At 42.4% G+C, this 24,750-nt stretch overlaps 2 protein-coding genes across 4 annotated transcripts in view; one reads left to right on the forward strand and one right to left on the reverse strand.

Annotated features, from left to right (window-relative positions):
* The window catches only part of PTPN2 (protein tyrosine phosphatase non-receptor type 2), a 56,108-nt gene extending 55,674 nt beyond the window's left edge, over positions 1–434 (forward strand). The window contains exon 10 of the mRNA XM_032789678.2: positions 73–434. Within this exon, the coding sequence (XP_032645569.1) occupies positions 73–94 (22 nt within the window). The 3' untranslated portion in view covers positions 95–434. The remainder of the gene's footprint in view (positions 1–72) is intronic.
* Positions 435–5,388: 4,954 nt separating this feature from the next.
* Positions 5,389–23,687, reverse strand: PSMG2 (proteasome assembly chaperone 2). 3 transcript variants are annotated; one of them, XM_032789705.2, is made up of 7 exons: positions 23,493–23,681; positions 22,002–22,173; positions 15,717–15,775; positions 11,920–12,038; positions 9,311–9,484; positions 6,804–6,924; positions 5,389–5,746 (listed from the first exon to the last, which is right to left on the reverse strand). In XM_032789705.2, exons 1-7 carry the CDS (start codon positions 23,550–23,552, stop codon positions 5,654–5,656), a joined length of 798 nt encoding a protein of 265 aa, XP_032645596.1. In that variant the 5' UTR covers positions 23,553–23,681; the 3' UTR covers positions 5,389–5,653. The 3 variants fall into 3 exon arrangements, with proteins under 3 accessions (XP_032645596.1, XP_032645588.1, XP_032645604.1); XM_032789697.2 differs by having other exon boundaries at positions 5,390–5,749; positions 23,493–23,680; XM_032789713.2 differs by lacking the exons at positions 5,389–5,746; positions 6,804–6,924 and adding an exon at positions 7,175–7,523 and having other exon boundaries at positions 23,493–23,687.
* Between the last annotated feature and the right edge of the window lie 1,063 nt (positions 23,688–24,750).

The following is a 24,750-nucleotide window of genomic DNA, read 5'->3' on the forward strand; positions in this document are numbered from 1 at the left end:
TTCCAAGCCCTTAGTCTGTATTGATTTTGTCTTTACTGAATCGGTGACTTTGTTTTGCGTTGTATGTCGTAGGCCGAGACTGACTGACATCTAAACCTCCAAGACTTGTGAATATTCTGCATCTATAAATGCAAACTATTGACATGCCAGGCAAGATATGAACCCCTCTCCGGGAACAAAAGTGAGGTCTGATAAATACCAGGAAGGCCTCATAATTATCTGTTTACAACGTAAACTACATCCAGGGGATGAAGAACACCACCAGCATGCTACTTTGCGAAACAAAATAACTTGCTGTCTTCTGTGTTTTTTATAATGCCTGTATTAATTGTAGAAAGATGTAAAAGAAATAAACTAGAAAATACTTTGTACTGCCATTTTTATTGTATTTTTATACGGTTTTGGCAGCATTAAATATTTTTTTAAATTGACAACATACTGTTTTTGTGTGCCCATTATGTTAGGGAAAAACTATTAAACAGTATTTCAAGAAAACTGGGATTTATCTCAAGGCTTTCTTTTTCTTACCCAACTGGAAAACTACAAATTTGATGCTGAGTATTGAGAGAGCGTCCATTAGGAACTCTGCCTGTTTTCGAAACATTCCGGTCATAATGAAAACAAGGATACTTGAATACTTGGTTAAGTAACTCTTTCCATGTCTGTTCTAATCTTATGCACAAGATACTCTGCAAAATCCAGTGCAGGAAAGCTGCTGTATGATATTATGGTTGGATTTCCTTATTTGTCCTTTTAAAGTCTCAAACTTCTATTTCCCACAAGAATAACTGTTGCACTATGCCAGTTACTGCCAATGAGCGTTTCTCTATAGCTTCAATGGGTTCATGCCTTAAAATTAATATTCTATGTATACTGCTGAATTTACACCTTAATATTTGTGCAGTTAACAATCACTGTAGGGGACAGAACTGAGTTTCATATGCCAAATTCAGAGGTAGTGAAGTGAGTCTATTAGAGTTCAAAGAACCTCAACAAAAATGGTTGTAATGGTTTATGCTGGAATAGCATGCATACTGAAGGACCAGAAGTGTAAATCCAAAGTAGGCACTTCGATACCTATACCCTCTCATTAGTTGCCATTCTTCATGCACCCTTCTCTTCCAGCCACTCAGAATCAGTTAAATAAATTTAACTGACTCCCTCAAACTCATGTACTGATCTTGATTGTTTTACCACTAATCCAAGGCCCTGTATGTTGTGTGGCAAACTGGACCTGGATTCTGCAGTCCTCAGGAAATTCTGTGGCAGCTCAACTTAAAAATTGAGGATTTTTTTGACTTAAAAAGGAAAGTCTACGAATCAATAGAGTAAGCTTTGTAAATTATTTTGATACTCAATTTCTTTTCTACTGTCCATACTTTGTTTTTAGGTTGTAGCAGATTTCTGTATTGACAGTATCTAACTGCACTTCGGAAGCAGTCAGAGGTGAGGAGGTAGTGTTGGAACTGGGTCTTAAGTGAGGAAGCATGTAAGGTATTTTGAGGTAAGCATATCTAGTTTAATGTTTCTGTTGAAATGAGCAGTACAGAAATTATTAATGTTGGGTTTTGAGCCCCCAGTTCAGGAAAGCATTCCTACTCAAGATAGCACTAAAGAATGTTTAATTGCCCTGAATTAGGGATGCTTTTCTGAATTGGGACCTAAATTATAACTTTGGTTTTAGGCTTAATATCTTTTGAGATGAATAGTTCATGCCTCACAGCTATTGTTTCAGGCTGTGTGGAGACTTAGTTACCTCAATTTACACTTCACTTATATTTTCAAGGCTTTGCACCCAGGAGGCTAGAAATACTTGTTAAAATGAACTCTCAGGATTCTAGAGCACAATTTTTTGCAGCATATTCCATGGCTGTGAACTACATACGGCCATATTTACATCTCTTTACATATTTCTGTGTGTGACCCCCATAACTTTCATGCCTTTGAATCCCATAACTTCATATTAATTGTGCTTTCAAAAACAGGAGGTTAAATTAATGAATTGGATAATGAAGTAAACATTATAAGCTAGGATTCTTGTAAGCCTACAGATCTGAAAATCTGCACTTGGTTTTTCATAGTTCCTTTATTATGCTACTATAAATATTCATAACACTTTACTAATGACAGAAATGTAGCTAGCTGCTTTTTTGTGTGACGTATTTTGGATACAGCCAGTTACAATGCAGTGGTCTGAATTCTACAATAAGTGAAGTACTTTCAAGTACTTAATGCAGTACTTAAGTAGTGAATGCTGAGTTAAAACTCATGACCTTTTTTCTGCCTCAGCTTAAGAGTGAATTTGTTTTGGGAAATTGATAAAATGTAGCTTACATGTTTGAGTTTTCCAAAAAGGAAACTAAAGGATTTTCATACTTTTTTTGGCAGGGGTGCGTGCGTGTGTGTGTGCGTGCACTAAACTAAATATTGTATACAAAATCAGGCTGAGGCTAGTGGAGACATGTCTTGGAAAACTATCCCTCATACAGAATTGAGTAATCTCTTTAACGCTCACTCTCCCATCTGCTGGGAATGATGTTCCTGCAGGGCCTCAAAGCAATCACTTTGATTCCCAACAGCTGAAACTACTCAATAGGCAGAGCCAAATAGAGAGCTTATGGGAACAACTTTTTTAAAAAAGGTCAGAATGAAACTGCATTGTACAAGGCCCATAGAGCTGGAAAAGGCCTGAGGTAATAAAATATTTTTTCACAAAAACAAGCTAACAATTATTCTGTGATCTTCAACTGCCTGTTTGAAAGGTCCAATGCTGTCCCTCAAATCCATGTCATTCCCACTAACTTCAAAGGGCACTCTACTGTATTTGTATGAGTAGTAGGCCCCAGTCAAGGAGAGGTTTTGTGCTTTACAAATACCTAGTAAAACATTGCCTGCTACCTGATTGCAGGAGCAGGGCCTAAATTAAGCTACTGGGTGTAATAAATATGAAGGAAGTAGCGAAGGTAAGGAGTAGATAGCTGTGAACTTCAGTTTGCAATTTTTAAGATTTGGTCTTTTGGATTTAAGAGATCTGAAAGGAGGTAGATGTACAGCTGCAAACCCTTACTGACTGCAGTGGGACTATTCATGAGTAAATGTACAGGATCAGGTCCTTCCTGAAGAGCTTTTCAGAAGCAGGTCAGGGTAACAGCTTGTGGTACTAAAGGACCTCACTAAAGCTCTTTCTGCAACTCACTCACCACAAGTAGCTCTTGCACTCATTGAAGACTGTTTTCTTAATTTGATGAATGTTAAGCCTTAGGTCTTGTCCAAATTCCCAATTAAGCATTCTGGTTCCCTAAATTCTTGCAGCCTGGTGTAAATCTGAGGTGCCTCCACTATCTTTATTCAAGTTACTCCAGGTCCCAACCACAGGAACCAGGTCTCTAATCTAGCTCAGCATTTTTTACTTTGATTTTCAATTCAGCCCTGCAAGGGGTGAGCCCTCAGGCTAGGATCCAACAAAGTTCCTAAGTTTGTGAGTACTGTTTGTTTTAAATGGGACTATGTTTGTACCTTCAGTTAAGTAGATTGCTAAATACTCAAGTTGTACCCCCTCTCCCACCTTTACACAGTTAAGTCCTTAAACTTGTGTAACGTTCAGCTAGGGATGAGCTGCTCCCTACAAAAGTTATAGTGCTTTTCTTCCTGAAGGATCACTACATTGTTAGTATAAACAACTGGTAGTGTCTAAGGTACCAACAAATTTATCTGAGTATAAGCTTTTGTGGGCTATAGCCCACTTCATCGGATGCATAGAATGGAACATATAGTGAGGACAGATATATACATACAGAGAATTTGAAAAGGTGGGAGTTGCCCTACTCACTCTAAGAGGTTAATTAATTAAGATGAGCTATTGTCAGCAGGAGGAAAAAAACTTTTGTATTGATAGCCCATTTATGACAGTTTGACAAGGTGTGAGGATACTTAATGTGGGGAAATAGATTCAGTGTGTATAATGGCTCAGTCATTCCCAATCTCTATTTAAGATTAAGTCAATAGTATCTAGTTTGCATATTAATTCAAGTTTAGCAGTTTCTTCTTGGAGTCTGTTTTTGAAGCTTTTCTGTTGCAAAATTGCCACCTTTAAATCTGTTACTGCATGGCCAGAGAGGTGGAAGTGTTCTCCTACTGGTTTCTGAAGGTTATGATTCCTGATGTCCCATTTGTGTCCATTTATTCTTTTGCGTAGAGACTGGTTTGGCCAATGTACATGGCAGAGGGGCATTGCTAGCACATCACATTGGTAGAAGTGCAGGTGAATGAGCTCCTGATGGTGTGGTTGATGATGTGATTAGGTCCTATGATAGTGTTACCTGAACAGATATGTGAACAGTGGGCATCAGGCTTTGCTGCAAGGATAGGTTCCTGGGTTAGTGTTTTTGTTCTGTGGTGTGTGGTTACTGGTGAGTATTTCCTTCAGGTTGGGGGGCTGTCTGTAAGCTAGGACCAGTCTGTCTCCCAAGATCTGTGAGAGTGAGGGATCATCTTTCAGGATAGGTTGTAGATCTTTGATGTGCTGGAGAGGTTTTAGTTGGGGGCTGAAGGTGATGGCTACCCTCCTCTTAAGCCCTGAGCCATCTCCCTTATGGAACACTTATTTGTAGACTGACTTCTAGGTAATTCTAAAAACAGAGTGTGAGAAAAGTGAACTAACTTATCTTCAGACATTACTGTAAAAATCTCATTGTTTTTAAAGGCATCAGTTGTTTAAACACTGCCGCTATCTTCTAGTAAATGAAACCAATAATTTACCACTTAATACCAGTAGCAGTTTTCTTTCATGCCTGTATTACTCTACGTGGAGCAGGCCGTGGGTGCCGGTGTTCTGTCCCCCGGCCAGTGCAGGGCCATGGCTTCTCTCTGGCTTTGAAGCTGGAGAGAAGCCATGGCCTCACGCCTGCTGGGGACAGAACTCTAGGGCTACAGGCTTCATTCAATGTTAAAGTAAGAATAATAAATGTATTTGGACGAGCAGTTTAAGAATGTTTTACTTTTTTAAAATAGAAGATGAACAGTTATTTATTTTGTAAACTCCTTAATTTTTCTTAGAGGTAGGTGAAAAAGTAATTGCTGATTAATACTTCTTACATATATAATTACCCTTTACCTTATTGATTCATATTATGTAATTTTTTTTGTATTTAATGTACAAATACAAAATAAGCCATGAAAAATTGTTCACACTCACCCCCCCCTTTTTGAAAATATGAATGTGCTACTGGCCACAAAAAGGTTGGGGACCACTGCACTTGCAGCTTGCTCAGACTGCCAGGAAGATTCGGGGGGAAAGGGGCTCTGGCTTTAGGCTAGACTCACACATAGCAATTCCTAGGGATCAAAGTTTGTTACCTGCATGGCAATGGTGGGTGAGCAGGATACTAAATAGTGTTAACCCTCTAAAGGAAAAAAAATTTTTAAACAATATTTTATTAGGAAATAAGTCAGTAGAAGATACCAAAGAAACTTTTGTACATACCATCCACTTCTTTGGTCAGAGTGAGACCTACATTAATTGTGATATTCATGTTGTATTAAAGGAAATGTTTGCATAAATAGAGGATATTCAAGTTCCATGTTAGTGAATGCCAAGCAACAACACTGTCAGTCTTTAGAGGGAGGTTACAGATTTTATGTAACACCAGACTAATCAGAAGAGTGCAGGTGGAAGACCACTTCCGAAGAGTAATCTCCAAGAATGTGGTATTTTCCATTGTGAAGGAGTAGCTGGGGCAGCGCTGTTCTGCTGATTTAAGAACAAAATACATTTACAAATTTTGGATTTACATTCAGCACAGATGGCAAGTCTGCTTTTCCTAATCCCCGCCCCACAGGGAAAATTTAGTAACGGAGCTGTACTAGACTGCAGCATTTTACATACCTGTAGTCACTACAGACTGATATTATAGTAGCTCTGTAAGACAAACAGGAGCATAACTCCATCCCACCACAGTAATGTTCTTTTCAAGCATGAAATGTGTCAGACTGTGAAATCTGGCCTTAGAATATCAGAGTTGGAGGGGAACCTCAGGAGGTCATCTAGTCCAACTCCCTGCTTAAAGCAGGACCAATCCCTAGACAGATTTTTGCCCCCAATCCCTAAATGATCCCCTAAAGGATTTAACTCACAACCCTGGTTTGGTGTGCTTTTACCCTACATTAGATTTCTCAAGGGAGACCAACATTTCTCAAATTGAGGCCCCTGAACCAAAAGGGAGTTCCAGGGGCATTGCAAGGTTAGTTGGGGGGGAGGTCATGATATTGCCACCCTTACTTCTGTGCCGCCTTCAGAACTAGGTAGCCAGAGAGCAGCAGCTTTTGGCTGGATGCCCAACTCTGAAGGCAGTGCCCCAGCCTGCAGCCATGCAGATGCCAAGAGTGTCAATCCCATACCATGCCACCCTTACTTTTGTAGTCCTGCTGCTGCTGCCCCCAGCTCTGAAGGCAGCACTGCCAGCAGCTGTATCGCCCCCACCTCCACAACGCCTTTAGGGATTAGGACCCCTATAATTACAACATTGTGAAGTTTCAAATTGAAATAGCTGAAATTATAACATGATTTTTTAAATCTTATGGCCGTGAAATTGACCAAACTGGATGATGAATTTGGTAGGGCCCTATATATTGGGTTTGAGTTTGCTTCCACTAAACCTTGGAACAAAAGGACAACACCTACTCTGGCATGCAACCGCAACTGACAAGGCTGTCAAGTTCACGAAGGGGAAGGAGTCTAATTTTGAGCTACTGCAATGAAAACAGTAAGAGCTAAAAACAAAAACTTAAGCTGAAAGAGTACTTACTTCACTTTTAACTAGCTGGAGCCATTCATTAAGGTAGTTAACGAGAGCCAGTGCATCAGGGATGTTGTCCCCCTCTGAGCAGAATTTCAACAGAACTGCCATTTGAATTCGATTTGAACAACTGGAACAGACATTGGTCAGATTTTCAATTGGCACAAAACTCCCCCCCACCCCCAGTGATGAATTTCAGTTTTTAGTCTTAGACATAAAAAGGAGCACTCCACTGATTTTAAAAAATCCAGGTTTTTTGTTTGCCTTCTGAAAGCCAACAAACTGGTCTTAACTTTTTGGGGGACACAGATCCTATGCTGTGGGAGTACTGCTACACAGCTAGTTTGCTATTTTGGTACTACTACTTGGGCATTGACCCTGAGTCTCTTCCTGTACTACAAACGCTGAAAAGTGGAGCGGTTATATGCACACTGCAAAGCTAGTGCCCCCACACTATGAAATAAGGTAGGACTTAGATGTGGGCAGCTCAATCAAGGAATAGCTGCTGGAACCAGATAAATATAGGTGGAGGATAATTTACTGAAGGTAAGAGGAAGGACATAGAAAGGAAATCTCAAGAGGAACAGAATAAGATAAGGAAGAGGATCAGATCTAGCTAATTAAGGAAAGGCCTGCTGGGAGTATAACTACTGAGTTAACAAATACACATTCTTGGGATGGATGCAGCTTGATATTAGGGACCAGGATAGAGCTCCATCTGATATGAGCCTGAGGGCGAAAAGTAGAAAAATTCTAATTATAATCCAGTTTGGAAGCTACCTCCCTTAATATTTAGCCTAGGAGTTTCACTGCAGTTTCAAAATGAACAAAGATGTGCTTCATGCCTGAAGAGGGAAAACACCCACCATGCTGGGAGCTTGTACTGAAGTATTAGTAATTCAAACAGCAATCATTTCTAATGAGTGATTCATTACAAATACAATAAATATTTCCAACACTGTTTTCTAACCCAAGTTTTATTGTAATGAAATGTTTCAGAACTGGCAGAGAGTGACCTTCTAGTCATGGGGTAGAAGAACAACTCTTACTTTCTTCAACACCATAAAGGAAGAATGAGATACTCAATGAAAAGTGTATTTGAACAACTGAAAACACTGTTCAAATAAGTTTGCTATTTGAAATGGCAAATTTAAAATATGACAGTTTATCCTAAATAAATAAATAAAATTCACCTTTTCCCCATCCCTGAAAAAAGAAGAACCCAAAAACAAATAGCTTAAACCCAATTCAAGTTTCAAGATTGAGGAAGTCATTAAAAATAGCCTGATAAAAGGAGACACACTGAATCTTCAGCCTAAGCTTTGTGAAGCATGTGATACACAGAGTATTTGGTGCATCAAATGTCAGACTGTCTTTGACAGGCAGCAAGGTGTACACAGACCTGTAGACTGGAAGTCAAGAAGTTTGGATGCTAAGCCCAGCTCTCCCACTGACTTGCTGTATGAACTAGGTCAAATCACATACCCTCTCAATACCCGTTTCCTTTCTCATCTCCTCCCTTGTCGCATCAAATTTAGATTGTAAGCTTTTCAAGGCAGAGATTCTCTTACTTTGTGTTTATACAGCACCTAGTGAAATAGGTGCTCCTCTGTGCTTCCATGATCCAAATAATACATTCCTCAATGAACAGGCCAAAATTTTTAACCCTCGTCAAGGCTAAAGTTCAGATGGGCTGAAAGGCAACATTTGCTAAGAAAGTAGTAAATTCTTGTACTTGGCACAAAATAATTTAAGTCACTTCATTGCAAAAGTTGTTAAGCCTACCATGCTGAGTGAGTTATATGGTCAGATTCTTGAAACTCAGACTTACTTTTACCATAACCTTCTGCCCAAATGCATTCTTTGTTTTAAAAAACTGTCTGCTAGTCCTGAAGCCAAAGACTCAAAAAAATCAAGTTTTAGAATTTTATTCTCTAAAGACAGAGCATATCATTGGGAATGATTTCATCATCGTGAAAGCAAGTATCTTTACAGAAGCTGTTTAGCTCAACCTGTCTCTCTGTTATGGACCAAACTCACAAACAAGGAAAGTTTTCTGGATCTTATTTTGATATAATTTCTGCATTAATTTGGCGCTTAAATATGTTAAAGTATGTATGGTAGAAGATTGGTCTTAATTATCAAATAGGCAAGTGTTTCAGTTATGATCTTGATTGCTGCCTTCCTCCTTCTCCCCTCCAGCCTCCTCAAAAAGATATGAAAGGCAGATCGTTAGCTACTGTGCTGCAGCTCTATTTTGCTAGGGTTTTTATACATCATGTAAATCTTCTCTCAATCATGGGTTTGTTCTGGGGATGACCACCTCCTATTCTACTCCTACAGGTTTTTCTGAAGAATACCATTACTAAGAATATACACAGCATCCCACGAAAAGACAATGGTCATTTTTCGTGGGATCTGACTAAACAGGCAAAAGTAGATTGTAGCTGGGTAATAAAAACAGGGACTTCTGACATCTTGCTATGGTTCCCTTTAACATCAGCCAGCTCACCCACCTCTCACTGAATAATAATGTTGTGATGCCACCTCCAGGAATACGTAGTACCATCTCTGTATCATTTACTCCTGGGTAAGCAGCAACTTTTTCCATCTCTTTCCAGTTTAGCCTCTGCATTAGCTCTCCAGCTGTTTTCTGAATAGCAGGTGAGAATAAGTATCGTAGTGGTGTACTGGAATAAATCATAAAATGCAAGAATACTGTAAATAGTAATATAGGTTACTTGTGTGAAAGGGTAATTGTAATCTTTTAGGGCCTCAACCTGGTAATGAAAGAGAACAGGAATTGCTTTCTTCCATAAGTCAAACCCACAGGCTAATCTGAGGTTGCAAAACATAAGCTGATCAGCAATCTGCAACACACAATGGCACATTTTGGAAGTAAATAGTGGTCTTCTAGTGATTGCTCATGTCGATTCCAATCAGGTGTGTGCAAGCCGCATGCTCAGCAGCCAGAAAATTTTTCCCCAACAGTATCCTTTGGGTCAGCCGGGGTGCCCCCTGAGGTCACACCTTCATGGCGGTCCATATAGGGTCCTGCCAACCTGCCACCCCCTCAGTTCCTTTTTGCCAGCTACTCTGACAGAGGATTAGGCGGGGGGGTATTGAAATGGACATGAGCAACATCTCAAAAAAGTTACATGAAGGTTAGTAACAGTTTTTTCTTGTTCAAGTGATTGCTCATGTCCATTCCAATCAGGTGATTCTCAAGTCTACACTTTAGAGGCAGGGTTGGCACTTAAATGTTCACTGACCAACTCTACCCCTGCATCATCTCTGACCTGCTGGGTAATTGCACTCAGCACTTGCCTGCTCCAGTTTCTTTAAATCAGACTCCCTGATTAACCTGCTTCAAAACATGTATCCCCTTTGTGAGGTCTGATTTATTAAGTCTTTCCACAAAGTAACTCATTGTTAGTTGTGCCACTTTCACCCCACTTTGGGTCCATTTAAGAGTCCCAGTCAGCTCTTGCCCTGGTTCAGAAGATGGGTCCTGCTCAGTCGCCTTCTTAGAGCTGGCATTATAAGGTACCCAATCCCTCTGTCTCTCCCAAAACTCAGAGCCCCTTGCTCTCCTCATGGAACAGCATATATACATCAAACAAACAGTTATAGTTTCTCCCCTTGTGGCAGGAGCCCCATACTCTCCTCTTGGAGCTGGGTAATTCAGGTAGTTATTACAGCACGCCGTAGGTCAGGAGTCCTCAGCTTTCCTCCTAGGAGGGACTCAACCAGCTTCTCCTTCAACTGGCTCCTTCTCCCCAATTAGTTCTTCAACTCAGAAGGTTCAACAGAACAGTCTTTTCCTGCTGCTGTCTCCCTGCTATGAGGGAGGAGGTAGCAGTTGGGTAAGACTATAGCAACCTTGACCCACCCACTCTGTAAAATCTCCTGGCCCCAGGCTCAAAGACAGTGACAGGACTTCCTCCCAAACACCACTCATTCCCTCACACACGTCCTCTCTATCTGTATCTCCTCAGACTTTTTTCTTAATTATACACAGATATAGAACCTTTCACAATTTTAAAGGGCCACACTATGATGGGATGGACTGAACCCATAGCACCTAGTACCCTTAAGGGGCAGACTACCCCCATCATACTGATAAATATTTATAGACCTCAAGACTCCTTTGAGACATTGAAGTCTTGTTTAACTGAAATAACAGTAGGTCTTCTGCAAAAACAGTGATGTCACATTTTTTAATCAGAGTGTGATGCCCTCAATCACTGAAAAATGCTTATTTTTAAATTAACATACCCTGGATTATTTGTAAGCTTAACATTGTAATGTCCTGCTAATGTAAAAGAGCAGAAGCTTAAACTGATCAAAAGTTAACAATAACTGAGGATTAATCTGAGTCATCTATTATCCAAGCTGTAATGCGAAAAATAAACAGACAGGATAAACTGAGATGCAAACTAAAATTCAGTTAACTATAACCTAAAATCATCCCTTTACAGTTCTATTTCATACATGTTAAATAAGGCGGGCAATTCATTTCAGTTAATGCCTGCACTTAACTGAAAGCAAAATTAACCCATTAATTTCTTTAATGTGTTCATCGCATACCTGTGGATGGGGCAGGAGGCATCAGTAGTGGGGGGCTGAAACATCACCTGCAGCTTCCCAGGCAGCAGCTAGGGCCTGCAGCAGCCCCAGCCCCATGCCTCAAGAGGGGACTGAAGCCCTGAGTCCTGCAATGGGCTGAAATCCCAAGCGGGGGGGGAGGGAGGGGGAAGCGGCTTGTAGCCGGGGGCTGAAGCCCCACACCATGAGGGGGGCTAAAGCACAGACAGGGCTGAAACCCAGAACCCCCAGCCCTGACCCTATATTTGAAAATATAGAAAACCTCAAAATTATTTAAATGGTATTCTAATCTTGTTTAACAGTTTGACTGCAACTGTGATTAATCACACAATTAATTTTTTTAATCACTTGACAGCCCTAATAAGTTTGCACAACATATACACACAGAGCGAAGCAAAAGGAACCATATCAAATGTACTTAAAGTAATAGAACCTATGCTAAATGGAAAACATGTCAGTTAACTTTCTGGAAAAGAACAGGAATATTAAATTCCTTAAAGCTCGCATATGAACATACCCATGAAGCTGCTGATCGTCACACTGATAAGCATGGCTGCTTGATAGAAGAATGACTTTGGCACATCTACTGCTTTTCACCCAAGAAAGCAGTGTTTGACAAAATGACCTGTATTTGTTCTTTATATCAAGATGGAGGAGAAAAAGCAGAATGATAGATTAGGTATTTAAGAAATGACAAAAAGCTACAACTGTTATGGTTTGTAATGCTTTTAATGTTTTGGGATGATGCAAGATCATGTTCATTTAACTAAAACTAGATTTTCCTCATGCCTGTTAAGTCTTTATTTTAGAATACAGTTTTTAAATGGAAAGTTAAGGATGGAACCAAGCTTAACTATACTGCTTATGAATCAAGTCAACATTTACCAGCTATTTTCATACCCTAGTATCTAAAAGCCTCATCCAGCTCCTAGTGGTAAATCTTGTGACATTACACCCCATATTCTTCATAGAAATATGGTTATGGTATGAATATGGTATAACTAAGAGATCTTACATGAGTCATCTTGCATAAAGTACATCACTGGAAAGGTTATGATTTACTGAATGTCATTTTCCAATTTGTATGCATGTATAATTTCTGTATCTAAAGTTTGTTACATAGGAACATTGACTATTACAACTGTGTGTGTATTTGGGAGACAACCAACTATCACAGCCTTGATGGGCCATTGGGAAGAAACAATAAGACTATGAAGATGCTAATCTCTCTCCTTCTTGAGAGGCATCCTGGGACATAGCTGTGACACTACCAGGTCAAGTGGTACTGTCACCTGATACAAAATACCACCGTGGACACTACTGGCTCTCTTCCTCTGTAGGAGGATGGGGATCAAAGAAAGGTTTCCCGCCTTAGGTAAATCCCTTTTAAGGCTAGGGAGGAGGTTAATCTAGACACTCCTCCATTTCCTACCCCAGAAGAAAGACTGTTAAAAGTACATATGTCACAGGCCCAAAGACTCCCTCCTTCAAAGGGTCCCATGGGGAGGCAAATCAGCATTGCATAGGCATTGTATATTACTAACTCTGTTACAAGCATTGCAGGGCATTTTGGGAAGGATCAAATGTGTGAGTGTGGAATGGAAGATTCCTTTGGAGGCTGCAAGAGGCCAAAGGGGGAAGAAGGAAGAGAGCAGAATGGGTTAACTCAACACTGCAGCTAGCAAGCTCAGTCCAAGACGACGCTGGCCCCAGTCCAAGGTCACAGCACTAGACAAAAAGTCTGCAGCGGTGTTTATCTTTCACCCAGCCACAGGAAAAGAAAAAGTCCACTGAACCAGGGCTGCAGAGATGGAAAACACAGGTGAGATGACGGGGGAGGGAGAGCAGATCTTTGCATCCCTGGAGCCAGTGTGTTTTGGGAAAGTGGGGGAAAAGCCCCACAGAAAGCCGGTTTGGACTGGTACAAAAAGCATCAGGAACAGCGGTCGCAGAACAGAACACCCCCAAAAAATCCTCCTGAGAGCTGGAGCAATTTGGAAATCAACAGCAGACCTTAACCAACCTGGGCCCATCTGCCCTTCCCCCATCATCTTCTTACATTACACCCAGGCTTGGCCAGCCTTGGTAGAGCATGAGGGAGTATAAAAGTGGGCTAAGGCTTGGGCCACTAACACTTTCTTCCTTCTTCTGAGTGACGTGGGGAGCCCTCATCACTGTCTGCTATTGTTTTATCAATAAAGCTTTATAACTCAAACACTTGGTGTGCTCTGTCATCTCCTCCCTAAAAATTCTGCAACCTCAGCCTAATCACCTGATGCCCCAGGCAGACTGGTAACATAACTCTGTCACTCATGAAGGGACAAAGGAACTAACTTGAGGGGAAAGGCAGGGGCGAGTCCTAACAGAGAAGGGTTCAGTCTGTAAGAATAAATAACTGGAACTCTAAGCTAGAGAAAGGCTATTAATAGCTTAAAATACCATTTAGGGTGAGAAATTACTTATTGAAACCAGTCTCTTTAAGATCTTAAGCTTACTATGTGTGTTTTGTTTTATTTGCTCAGTAATCTGCTTTGTTTGGTTTGCTGTCCCTTACAATCACTTAAAAGCTGCCTTTTATAGTTAATAAATTTGTTTATTATTAAACCCAGTTCGTGCAATTTCTAATGGGGGGGGTAAGGCAAGAAGTTGTGCACCTCTCTCTTCACACTGAGGGAGAGGGTGCTGTGCAGATTTTTCTATACATCACAAGACAGTATTATTTTGAGTTTATTCCACAAAAGGGGTGTGCATGTGAGTGCTGGGTGAAACATCTCACACAAAGCTGACTTCGGTCTGTCTGCAGCTGGGTGTGGCCCTACCTATGTGTGTGTGCTGCAAGAAACCGGAGAGCCTAATTCACCAAACTGAGAGGGAATCCAGGATGGTGGAGCAGGAGCAGCTCAGTGAAACCCCATTACATCAGGTGGCATCCCAAAAGGGGGTCCAACCCATCATAAATCTACTACAGCTAGACTGTAAATGTTGAAGGTTTTTAAGAACCCATACACTTGAACTAGCCAGAAATTGTGCTCAGTTACCCCGGTATGGTAAATGCTGGCGTTAACGGCAATCACTATCTCTACATAGCAAGTATACAACAATATGAATTCCTCCTCATTTCACATTATAACCTCAGTTCTGAGGTAGATGAAGAATCCTGAGAAACAGCTCAATCATTTTGATGGCAGAAATAACTTTATCTTAGAGATAAACAGCACAAGTATGCACTAATTACAAGTAAGTCACAGAGGTCACGGATTCTGGGACTTTCTGGGACTTTCCAGGACTTCTGCAGCAGCCGGTGCAGCTCAGGCAATCCCAAGGCCAGCTGCACCAGCCCCTGCTGGGGCAGTCTCGGGCAACCACACCCACCAGCAGCAGGAGTTTGGGTGTTGGAGGAGGGCTCAGGGCTGGGGCACAGGAGGGGGTGAGGGTTCTGGACAGTCCTTGCCTTGAGGGGTGCTCCCTGAAAGCGGTGACAGCCCTCAGCTCCTAAGTGGAGGTAAGGCCAGGGGTCTCTGTGCACTACCTCCGTAGCTCCCATTCGCTGCAGTTCCCAGCCAATGGGCGCTGCGGAGCCGGTGCTCAGGTCAGAGGCAGCACACACAGCTGCCTGGCCATGCCTCTGCTTAAGAGCAGAGGGAGGAGGATGTTGCTGCTTCCAGGGAGGCACAGAGTCAAGTAGGGAGCCTGCCAGCGCCCTCCTGCCTTGCAGATTTAGTCAGGGGGTATATAGTACAAATCATGGATGGGTCACAGGCCACGAATTATTGTTTACTGCCCATGGCCTGTCTGATTTTTACTAGAAATACCCGTCACTAAAACATAGCCTTAATTATAAGGAGATATTTTCCAAAAATAAATGGATTAAATACTGCCACTATCCTAGTGACAATAACTAAATAATATACATCATGCACCTATCGTATGATTAAGTCCAATTTGTGTTTCCTCAGCAGTCCACAACCAGAATTTAATTTCAAACAGTAGATTAACAATTAGGTAATTAATGGCAATTTTCAACTGTATTTGTTAAGCATCTTACTAGTTACAACAGTTTTTAGAAAGATTTTGATTCCAACTTATTTCCCATTATTTTGTATATTTGCTGGATAGAAGCCTTCCCAGAAACAATTTTTAGAGTTGTTTTAAAGAAAAGTGGTTTTCTATACTGGAAACTTTCTCCAGCTGGAGTTACTTTTGGGTTTATTTCATAAGATGGTTAACATGAATCTTGATTGCTAAAGAATTTGGATACGAACATTTTCTTATTCAGCTTTCAGATTCAGTGGGAACAACCAATAATATACATACATTTACAAACGGTGATCTGATCTGGAGAACGACGAGCTTCTTAGAAGGTAAAGAATACACTGCAAAAAACAACAAAGTTGTGTAAAGAGAAAACAAGTGCATAATATAGGGTTAGACATGTTCAGATTAATATGATTTATAACATTGGATAAAAAAGGATATTCTAAATAAAAATTAATTTAAATCACATTTGATTTAAATTAAATAGACTTTGAAATAGAAATATTTAAAATCATGATAATCATTAAGGCCTAAATTTAGTATAATTATCATTTAAACTAAATAAAAACATTTAATAATTTATTAAAAATAAATTCAATACGTTGGTGCTGAAGTTTTAAAGAATATCAAACCACTGAACTGGAAGTTACTAACTAAGCATTTGGAACCAGAGTTTGGTGAAATGGTAAGCCAACTTTTGACAGCAGCAGCCTCTTCCAAGGGGGCAAAGCTGCAGGAAGGATTCATAGGTTGTCTTCAGTAGATTATTCTTCCAGGCAACAATTTTCTCATGAATCCTGTGATTCAAATCATTCAGATGAAGGATGTGGGTGTTTTTCTTTGCAGACCTGTATTCAATTCATTTAGTTTCCCTAAATATGTTGGTGATATAAGCACATCTTCCTTTGGTCACACAGAAAGCTAAATTTATCTGTTTTGCAGTCTATTGCCAGATACACAGCTCTCTCTTGTTAAAAAAAAATCATCCAAGTACTTTTCCTCTTGACATTAAATCATTAAAAATTATTAGGAATCATTAAAGAGGGGATAGAGAATAAGACTGAGAATATATTATTGCTCTTATATAAATCTATGGTATGCGCACATCTCGAATACTGCGTACAGATGTGGTCTCATCTCAAAAAAGATATACTGGCAGTAGAAGAGGTTCAGAGAAGTGCAACTAAAATGATTAGGGGTTTGGAACGGGTCCCATATGAGGAGACATTAAAGAAGCTAGGACTCTTCAGCTTGGAAAAGAGGAGACTAAGGGGGGATATGATAGAGGTATATAAAATCATGAGTGATGTAGAGAAAGTGGATAAGGAAAAGTTATTTACTTATTCCCATAATACAAGAACTAGGGGTCACCAAATGAAATTAATAGGCACCAGGTTTAAAACAAAGTTCTTCTTCACGCAGCACACAGTCAACTTGTAGAACTCCTTACCTGAGGAGGTTGTGAAGGCTAGGATTATACCAGCGTTTAAAAGAGAACTGGATGGGTAAGGAATGGTGTCCCTAGTCTCTGTTTGTCAGAGGATAGAGATGGATGGCAGGAGAGAGAGATCACTTGATCACTGCCTGTTAGGTTCTTATGACAGCCAAGGAGCTTCACTGTAGAATAACACCACATCATGATCAGACCCCATTTCTTCGAGTTTTGCAAACAGACATGTGCAAAGAGACTGAGTCTTGATGTAGTTCATAAGAACGGCTGTACTGGGTCAGACCGAAGGTCCACATAGCCCAGTATCCTGTCTTCCGACAGTGGCCAATGCCAGGTGCCCCAGAGGGAGTGAACCTAACAGGAAATGATCAAGTGATCTCTCTCCTTCGTAACAGAGGAGATCAGCTGCAAAACATCACATAGCTCTGGACTCTGAGCTTTAGATACCAGTTGTTCTCTGAGACTCCTGCAATGACTCCATACAGCAGATGGAGTAACTTTATCAAGGCATGCAGACCTGCTGTGTGTTCTGCCATAGACAAGGCTCCATCTGTGCAAAAGCCCACAATGTAATCACATAGTATATTTTTGTCTTACATGTAGCCCCACAGGACACTTGAACATTCCTTGTGCCATCTCATGACTGGAAAGAGGGAGACAGAACACAGTTACTTAGAGAATTGCACCTTCCCATGTGTATTTCACTACAATCAAGAAATGTGCATCACAGCCCTCAGTGCTCACATCACTTGAAGAGCAAAAGGATCCATGTTTTTCAGATGCTTGACCAGTGTGTTTTCCTGATCTGCTGCTACACCTCAGTCCTTCACTTCACTGTGTTGTTGGAGAGTGGTATGGCTTTGAGTTTATTTGCCTTAGTTTCCCAACATATTATGTTCACCATATTGATTGCAGTTCGCAAAAATCAAAATTACCCAATTTCGTGAGGGTTCTTGGACTGAGAGATATGGTAATTCACCTCAAATGGTGCCTTCTGAGCTTGCTCAGAGACGGACATGGTTCTCTTGATTTGCACTTGCTGACGCAAAAGTTCTTTTTTCCAGCACTAGAAAAGTTGCCTTCGTTTTCTTATATGCTCTTAGTGAAGAGTTTCCAAGTGTAATTTAACTTTATTAGGTGTCATGCTTTCACTAGATAACACTGTGTGACATAGCAGACATTTTGGCCTTTCTTCATTCTTGATCAAAATTCTGGTGAAGCTATAATCAAATCAAAGAAAGCCACATCATATTTGCAAGCACATTTCTTGAATTCCTGTTTTTTGTTCATAACAGCAACACTAGAGTCACTGCTTGAGGCTGAGGCAGGTATTCAGTGTAAAAATGAGTCCATTGTGCCTCTTATCACAAATCAAAGAGGAATTCACTGTTAAGCAAAGGCAGCCAGGACTTAAGAAGGCCCTGCATGGTGATCCTAGGGTAACAGAGAAACAGTGACTTACAATGATTCTTTATTGAGTGCCAGTGGAGTACTGAGGTTGCCATAAAGGAAAATATGGGCCCTACCTTATGGACTTTACAAGCCACTGCAAAATCCTATCTCAGGAAAGGCTAGCATAGGCTCCCACCAGCTCATGCACAGAGGAGCTCTGTTGATAAGGCTGCTGCCCACAGATAAGGATCTTCTGCATTCAGATCCCTGAGCTGGATGCTTGCATAGCTGGATGATGCAAATGGCCCAATTGTCATCCACCCAGCCAACCTGTCCGTATCTGCTCCACAAACACCAGGAGGCTGTTTTGATCTACCAAATGGTGGCCTCCACATAACATGACCTCACAAGCACCGTATGTTGAAGGTCATGCCATGAGGAGGCTGCCATTTTGTAGATAAAAGTGACAGCTTCTTGGTGCAGCATTCGTGGACCAGGTATGGAAACACTGGGGGCAGACAGCATGCCCAGCTGAACCCATAACTCATCTGCTGATGGTGCGACTCCATTTTGGGGTGCAATCCATGGTTTGGAAACTATTGCTTTTATGAGTGGGAAGATGTTAGTGATGGTCGCTGCAGAGACTAATTACAGAGAAACGTGCTTCAAACATGATTGAAGAGGAACAAATGTTACTTAAAAAGGCTCTTAAACCACTTATTGAAGTGGAACTGTGGGATATGGATGCAGTCTTTAGCAATCCTGTCCACAGAAATAAATCATACCACATATCCTTCAAAGCTGCCAAAGACATGGAACTATCCAAAGCAAAAGAAAGCACTGATGTCAACAGTTATGTGAAGACTGTCTGCAACTGTTACATTTTTAAAGAAAAGCATTTTGTCCTGCAGTATGTGGGTGTTTCAAGAATCCAAAGCTGCTGCTAACAAAAAAAAATAATATTCCAAGACCTGTACTGCTACTTTAAGTGGTGCACTGGTGGTTGCAGTGATTTCAGCACCACCAAGTATTACAGTAAGCAAGCAGGGCACAAGGCTGCCATTTTATCACAGACTCATGTAGGAATGTTTGAGTGAAAGGCACTATAGCCGAGTGATTACCTGCTCCTGCTCTGCAGGGCTTGAAACAGCCCAGGAGAGGGCTGTGGCTATGCCCCAGTCAGGCCCAGCTGGCCCCTATAAAAGGCTGTGAGCCAGAGGCCCAGGCAGTCTCCCTCTGCCTGTAGAGGGAGAAGGGCCTGGCTGCAGAGAGCTAGACACAGGGTATCCGAGTGAGCAGGGCTGGGGAAAGGCAGAGGAGCTGGGGAGCTCCTGCCTGGAAAGCCCCAGGCTGTGACTTAGCATAAGGCCAAGAGGTACCTGGGGTTGCAGGGGACAGCCCAAGGGATAAGCAAAGGCAGCAGGTCCAAACCCTTTTGCCTATGATCAGTGGCTGATACCCTGCAGTCTGCCCCAGTGAATTGGGGCTAGATGGAGACTGGGCAGTAGACAAAACTGAAGCAAAGCGGGGCTAGTGGGTTGGGGGTTCCCCAGGGAGGGAAGACCCAGACTGGTGGGGGACTGCCAGGGGGCAGCACTCCAATTAAAAGGGCAACGGGGTCCAGGGAAGGACACAGGGGCCAAGAGGACAGGCGGATCACTGGCCTGCAGAGGGCACTCCTGGCTGGAAAAGAGCTAATTCCCAGAAGTCACCAGCAGGAGGCGCCGAAGGGGTGACTCCGCCTGTCTATAGGCAGGTTTCCAACATATACATGACAGATTATGCATATGCTGCACAGTTATCACTACAAGTGGCTGTTGGTTTAACAATTAATTCCAAAATCCATAACAAATTCCTAGTGCAGCTGATAAAGTACAAGTTACCCATGGTACCACAATGTTTGAATGTGATGGAACAATGCATATGTGCCACGCAAAAAGCAAACTAATGTGCATTCTTCATGTTGTTCCTCACCCAGCACCTGAAAATGTGACCAGTACCTTTTGCCAGCAGAGGTCTTTCAGAATAGCAATCATAGATGGTATGGCTAATATATAAGCTCTTGACAAACCAAAAACCATTAATACCTGATGAGATTTGGCTTAACATTTCATTATAAGGTTACAGAGAAAATACTTGACCTATGACCAAGTCCACCTTGTGTTTGACACATATGCAGATAAATCAATTATAAATATTTCCAGATAGAAGAGGCTCCAAGGTATTGCACCTATCCAGTACATAAATCATCTCCAACATCAAGCTGAAGAAGCTATCATCTCATATTCAAACAAAGGATGAGTTAACTGCATGCCTTGCAGTTAAAACACTCCAGCAGGCAAAGAATTGCTCAAAAAAATCATCATCATACGGTGTAGTGAAACTGCTGTCTGGGTCTGTTCTGAGGCTTTTCTTTATATTTCCCATGAGGAAGCTGACACTAAAATTATCTTGCATGCCATCAGTGCCACAAAAAGATGCTACTCAACTCTGGATTTTTGCACAAAACAAATTTCTCTCTGAGAGAGACCTTCCAATTATTGAACAAGATTCTGGTTTTTTGTGCCTGCTGCTAGGGAAGAGAATTCTTGTATATTCCTCAGAGATATCTCTCTCGCTTGCTCGGACCATTAAAACCTGCCACACTGTCAGGTTCCCACTCTTTCAGGATGTGACACTACTTGAAGGTTGGCTGGAAACACCACTTTATCTTACTGGAAGGCATTTAATTCAGCTTCTGAAGAACTCCTTCCTTCTATAGGTTCTCAGAACAGCTGAGAGAGTCACTGATGAGGTCAAACACACTGGAGGTGTTCATATGCCACATTTACCATTTGAAGACCAAAATTACTTCATGTTGGTCTTCAAATGGGGGATGTTTTCCAAGAAGCAGACAAATGAAGAAAAATTGCCACCACCAAGGGCTGCATTTATACCTGCTAACAATTTTCCCTCTTAATAAGTAATGGAATGGCTCTGGGATGATCAAGCACATCCACAACTATCCTCTCCTATTGGGCCTAGACAAGCCTTATAGGATGGATTGATTGTACCAGATGTGTGAGAAATACTATGCACGCTTGATCTATCCTTTAACTACGCAAATCCTTGTCTGCAAAGGTCAGATGCTCACCATCCTGCAAAGGTTTGGCCAGCAGCCTGCTTTGTACAGAGATGTGGAAGTGTCATGCTGATACTTGTCTGCATCACAATATACCCATCAGTGGAGAGACACAACACTGATGAGGACTTGGATGAATGTTTTCAGTCCTTCATGTCAAGGCTAACTTCCTTAGAATTATCACTGAGCAATATATTTTTTAGGTAAACATTGGTGCCTCGCCTGATAAACCTGCAGACCTAGTGATAAGTCATAAGAGTTCTTGTACAGCTCTTCATTTAAAGTGGTTCACTCAGGCAAATTAAGAATGGGAATGTGGCTATTTTGGTCTGGAAAGTGGACTGGAACAGTAATTTAGCTAAATAAAAAGGCACATACTATATCATTTCAACAATGTAGTTTTCCGTTTCAGCACAAGGTGGCTTTAAAAGGAAACTACAATCCCAATCCTACAGTGAACATAACATTGGTGTACCCCCTTCACCCACATGGAGCTCCATTTCCACTGGAGTCTCTCTGTATAGGGCCCCAAACATGCAATGAACAACTGAACATTTGAGACATAGTTTTGGAACACTGGAAATACACTTTTAGTACATACCTTCAGCATTTATACTCAACTCCGTTGAGTTTTCTTCTGCTGTTGCATATGGATTATTCCCAACCATTGGCACCAGGCAATCAGTATAGAAGTAACCAACTTTAGGCATGTCGAGGGTAAAAATAACTAGATCTACCGCCAGCTGGCCAACATTCCCAACTGATACAGCTGGCTGAAAGAACAAAAGATTCTTAGCATTAAAACAACACATTTGTGTTCTATATCCTGAATTACAGTAAAAAAAAATTGAGTTCAGAAATGAAGTTATCTGAATTCTTCTCCTAATTAGACTAATCACAAACACTGAAGAGTAAGCCCTTGCCATTAGATTTTTAAAAAAAGCTAATTTGTGAACAGCTTTACTAATGCAAACTTTGGTTTAGATCCTGCAACCACTTATACTTAACTTTACATCTGAGAATAGTCCCATTTCGATATAAAATTAAGCATGTTGATAAGTGTTTACAAATTTGAGGCCTTAATTTTTTGCTAGACAGATCATGAAAATATTCTAAGACCTAATAAAGAAATTAACACCTAGTGACATCTATTGGCTATTTTGATATTACGGTTTTTAAACATTCAATTGTGATTTGAGATGACAAAACTATGTGTAGTAGTCAAATTAATAAAATAAAAACACAACAACTTAAATATTTAAGTGTATGCTCAAATTACTGCCCTCTTACCCAATATGTTAAAAACGGGATATGAAAAGCTGAAGCTTCCTTTTACATATTGGAAGGCAGGTATCTTCCATATTTCATTCCTATGCTAATAGATCAGAACTGCATTACAAGATGTGCACTATTGAAAAAAAACAACATACTGCCTCTGTTACTCATAAAGATAAGCCTTAGCATGGCAAACAATGAACATTTAGTTGTACAGCAGAACAATGGTTTTGCTAGTAGAAATAAAAGCTTAGTTAAGAAAACTACACCAAACTCAGCTACCGATGGCTTTGGAAAGGGTATGTGGCACTCCCGAAAACGACGAAAGGGTATTTGAATATATAGCACCTATAGCATAGCCCCCATCCTGCGAACAGGTACACGGTGCTTAACATGACTCGCATCCCTACAGTTAAGCCTGTGTAGTGTGCGCGGGATGGGGAAGGGGAGAAGGGGTAACCAACGACACCCTTCTCCCCCCAGGTTACTACAGAGTCACGGCACAGCCGCTTGTCACCCAGCTCAGCGGGGGCAGCCGACAGCGAGCGCGGAGACCGGGGTCCCTCCTCGACCGCCTCCCCAGACACCCGGCGCCGGGCAGCGAGAGCCCACGCGGCGCGTCCGCTGGAACCCGGGGCTCGGCCGCGCCGGTTTGCACCACTCTCTTGCCCCGGGGGTGGGGGGGCGCGGTTTCCCTTCCCGGGACCGCGCGCGGATAGGGAGGCCCCGGCGCTGGCACCTGCTAGAGCCGCGGGGCGCTCGGCCTTGGCTGGGACACGGGAAAGCTGCTGAGCCGGGGGGGTGGGGGGCTTGTTACCAGCAGGAGCGTGAAGCCTTCAAAGTCCGGAGGAGCGGAACTGCCGCAGGGTACAAACATCGCGCCGGGAGGGACCAGTGCTGTGCGTGTGCGTCCGTCCTCCAGCGGGGCCCTTCCGCTCCGCGGCGCATTTACCTGACGTCCGGGCGAGGCAGAGAGAGGAGTTAGGCGTCCTCTGTAATCGCCTGTCCCGCCCCCCGTAGGGCTCCTTTGCAGGGGGTCCACTGATGCGCAGCCCAGGAACGTGCTACAGGGGGTGTGCTCCGCGCTCACACAAACTGAGCATGCTCAGTAACATCTGCTGAAGCCACTGCCCTTCACCCTGCACTTTGTAGGCGTAAGGTTCTGCAGACGGCTTTTCAGAGAGATTAAAAAGGGGCAAAGGGCGCAAATCGGTGGAGGGGGTGGCCATGGTCTGGTCAAGGAGAGCAGCTGGGGGCAGGGTTAGAACAGGGGCTGAAGGGCAAAATCAGGGAAGGGGGGGAAGGAACCAGAGTGAAGCTTAGGGGCAGGGTGTGGCAATTTGCCCCAGGCCCTGCAGGGGCCTCCTCCCATGAGAGTTTTTGGCGGGTCTTCTGCAGCAAGTCCTTCAGTGCCACCAAACACACCCAGATCAAGTGACGGACCTGCTGCCAAGGACCTGAAGCTGCTTCTGCTCCGGGTTTTTGGCGGCAATTCAGCGGTGAGGGTTCCTTCTGCTCCAGGTCTTTGGCGGCAGTTAGGCAGCGGGTCCTTCTCTCATGCTGGGACCCGCCACCAAAGTGCCCTGAAGACCTGGAGTGGAAGGACCTCCACCACCGAAAACCCCAGACTCCCTGAATCCTCTGGGCGGCCCTGGCAAGGGGTGAGGCATTGCCAGAGCGTGACAGATGGCAAACCCCTGGCACATGCAGGGACAGAGGGGGTAACAGTTACCCTGATGGTCTGAGACCCCAGTGTGTGGCAAAAAAACGGGGGTGGAGGGAAGCCAAGGGGCTTTTTTATATCCCCTCTCACAGACAGCACCTCAGCAGGGGCTTCCCAGGGCTGGGTTCTTAAAGGCACAGGCATTCCAATGCCTAGTCTCTGCATCTCCTCTTTGATGTAACCTACTGAGGTGAAAGCAGCAGAGAATCCTGTGGCACCTTATAGACTAACAAGGTAGTGAAATTTCCAGGTAGGTATATATATGCTAGCAAGCGAGCTAGAGATAACGAGGTTAGTTAATCAGGAGGATGGGGCCCTGTTTAGCAGTAAGAGGTGTGAAAACCAAGGGAGG

Source organism: Chelonoidis abingdonii, chromosome 2 (assembly GCF_003597395.2).
Source record: "Chelonoidis abingdonii isolate Lonesome George chromosome 2, CheloAbing_2.0, whole genome shotgun sequence".
NCBI classification, from domain to species: Eukaryota; Metazoa; Chordata; order Testudines; family Testudinidae; genus Chelonoidis; species Chelonoidis abingdonii.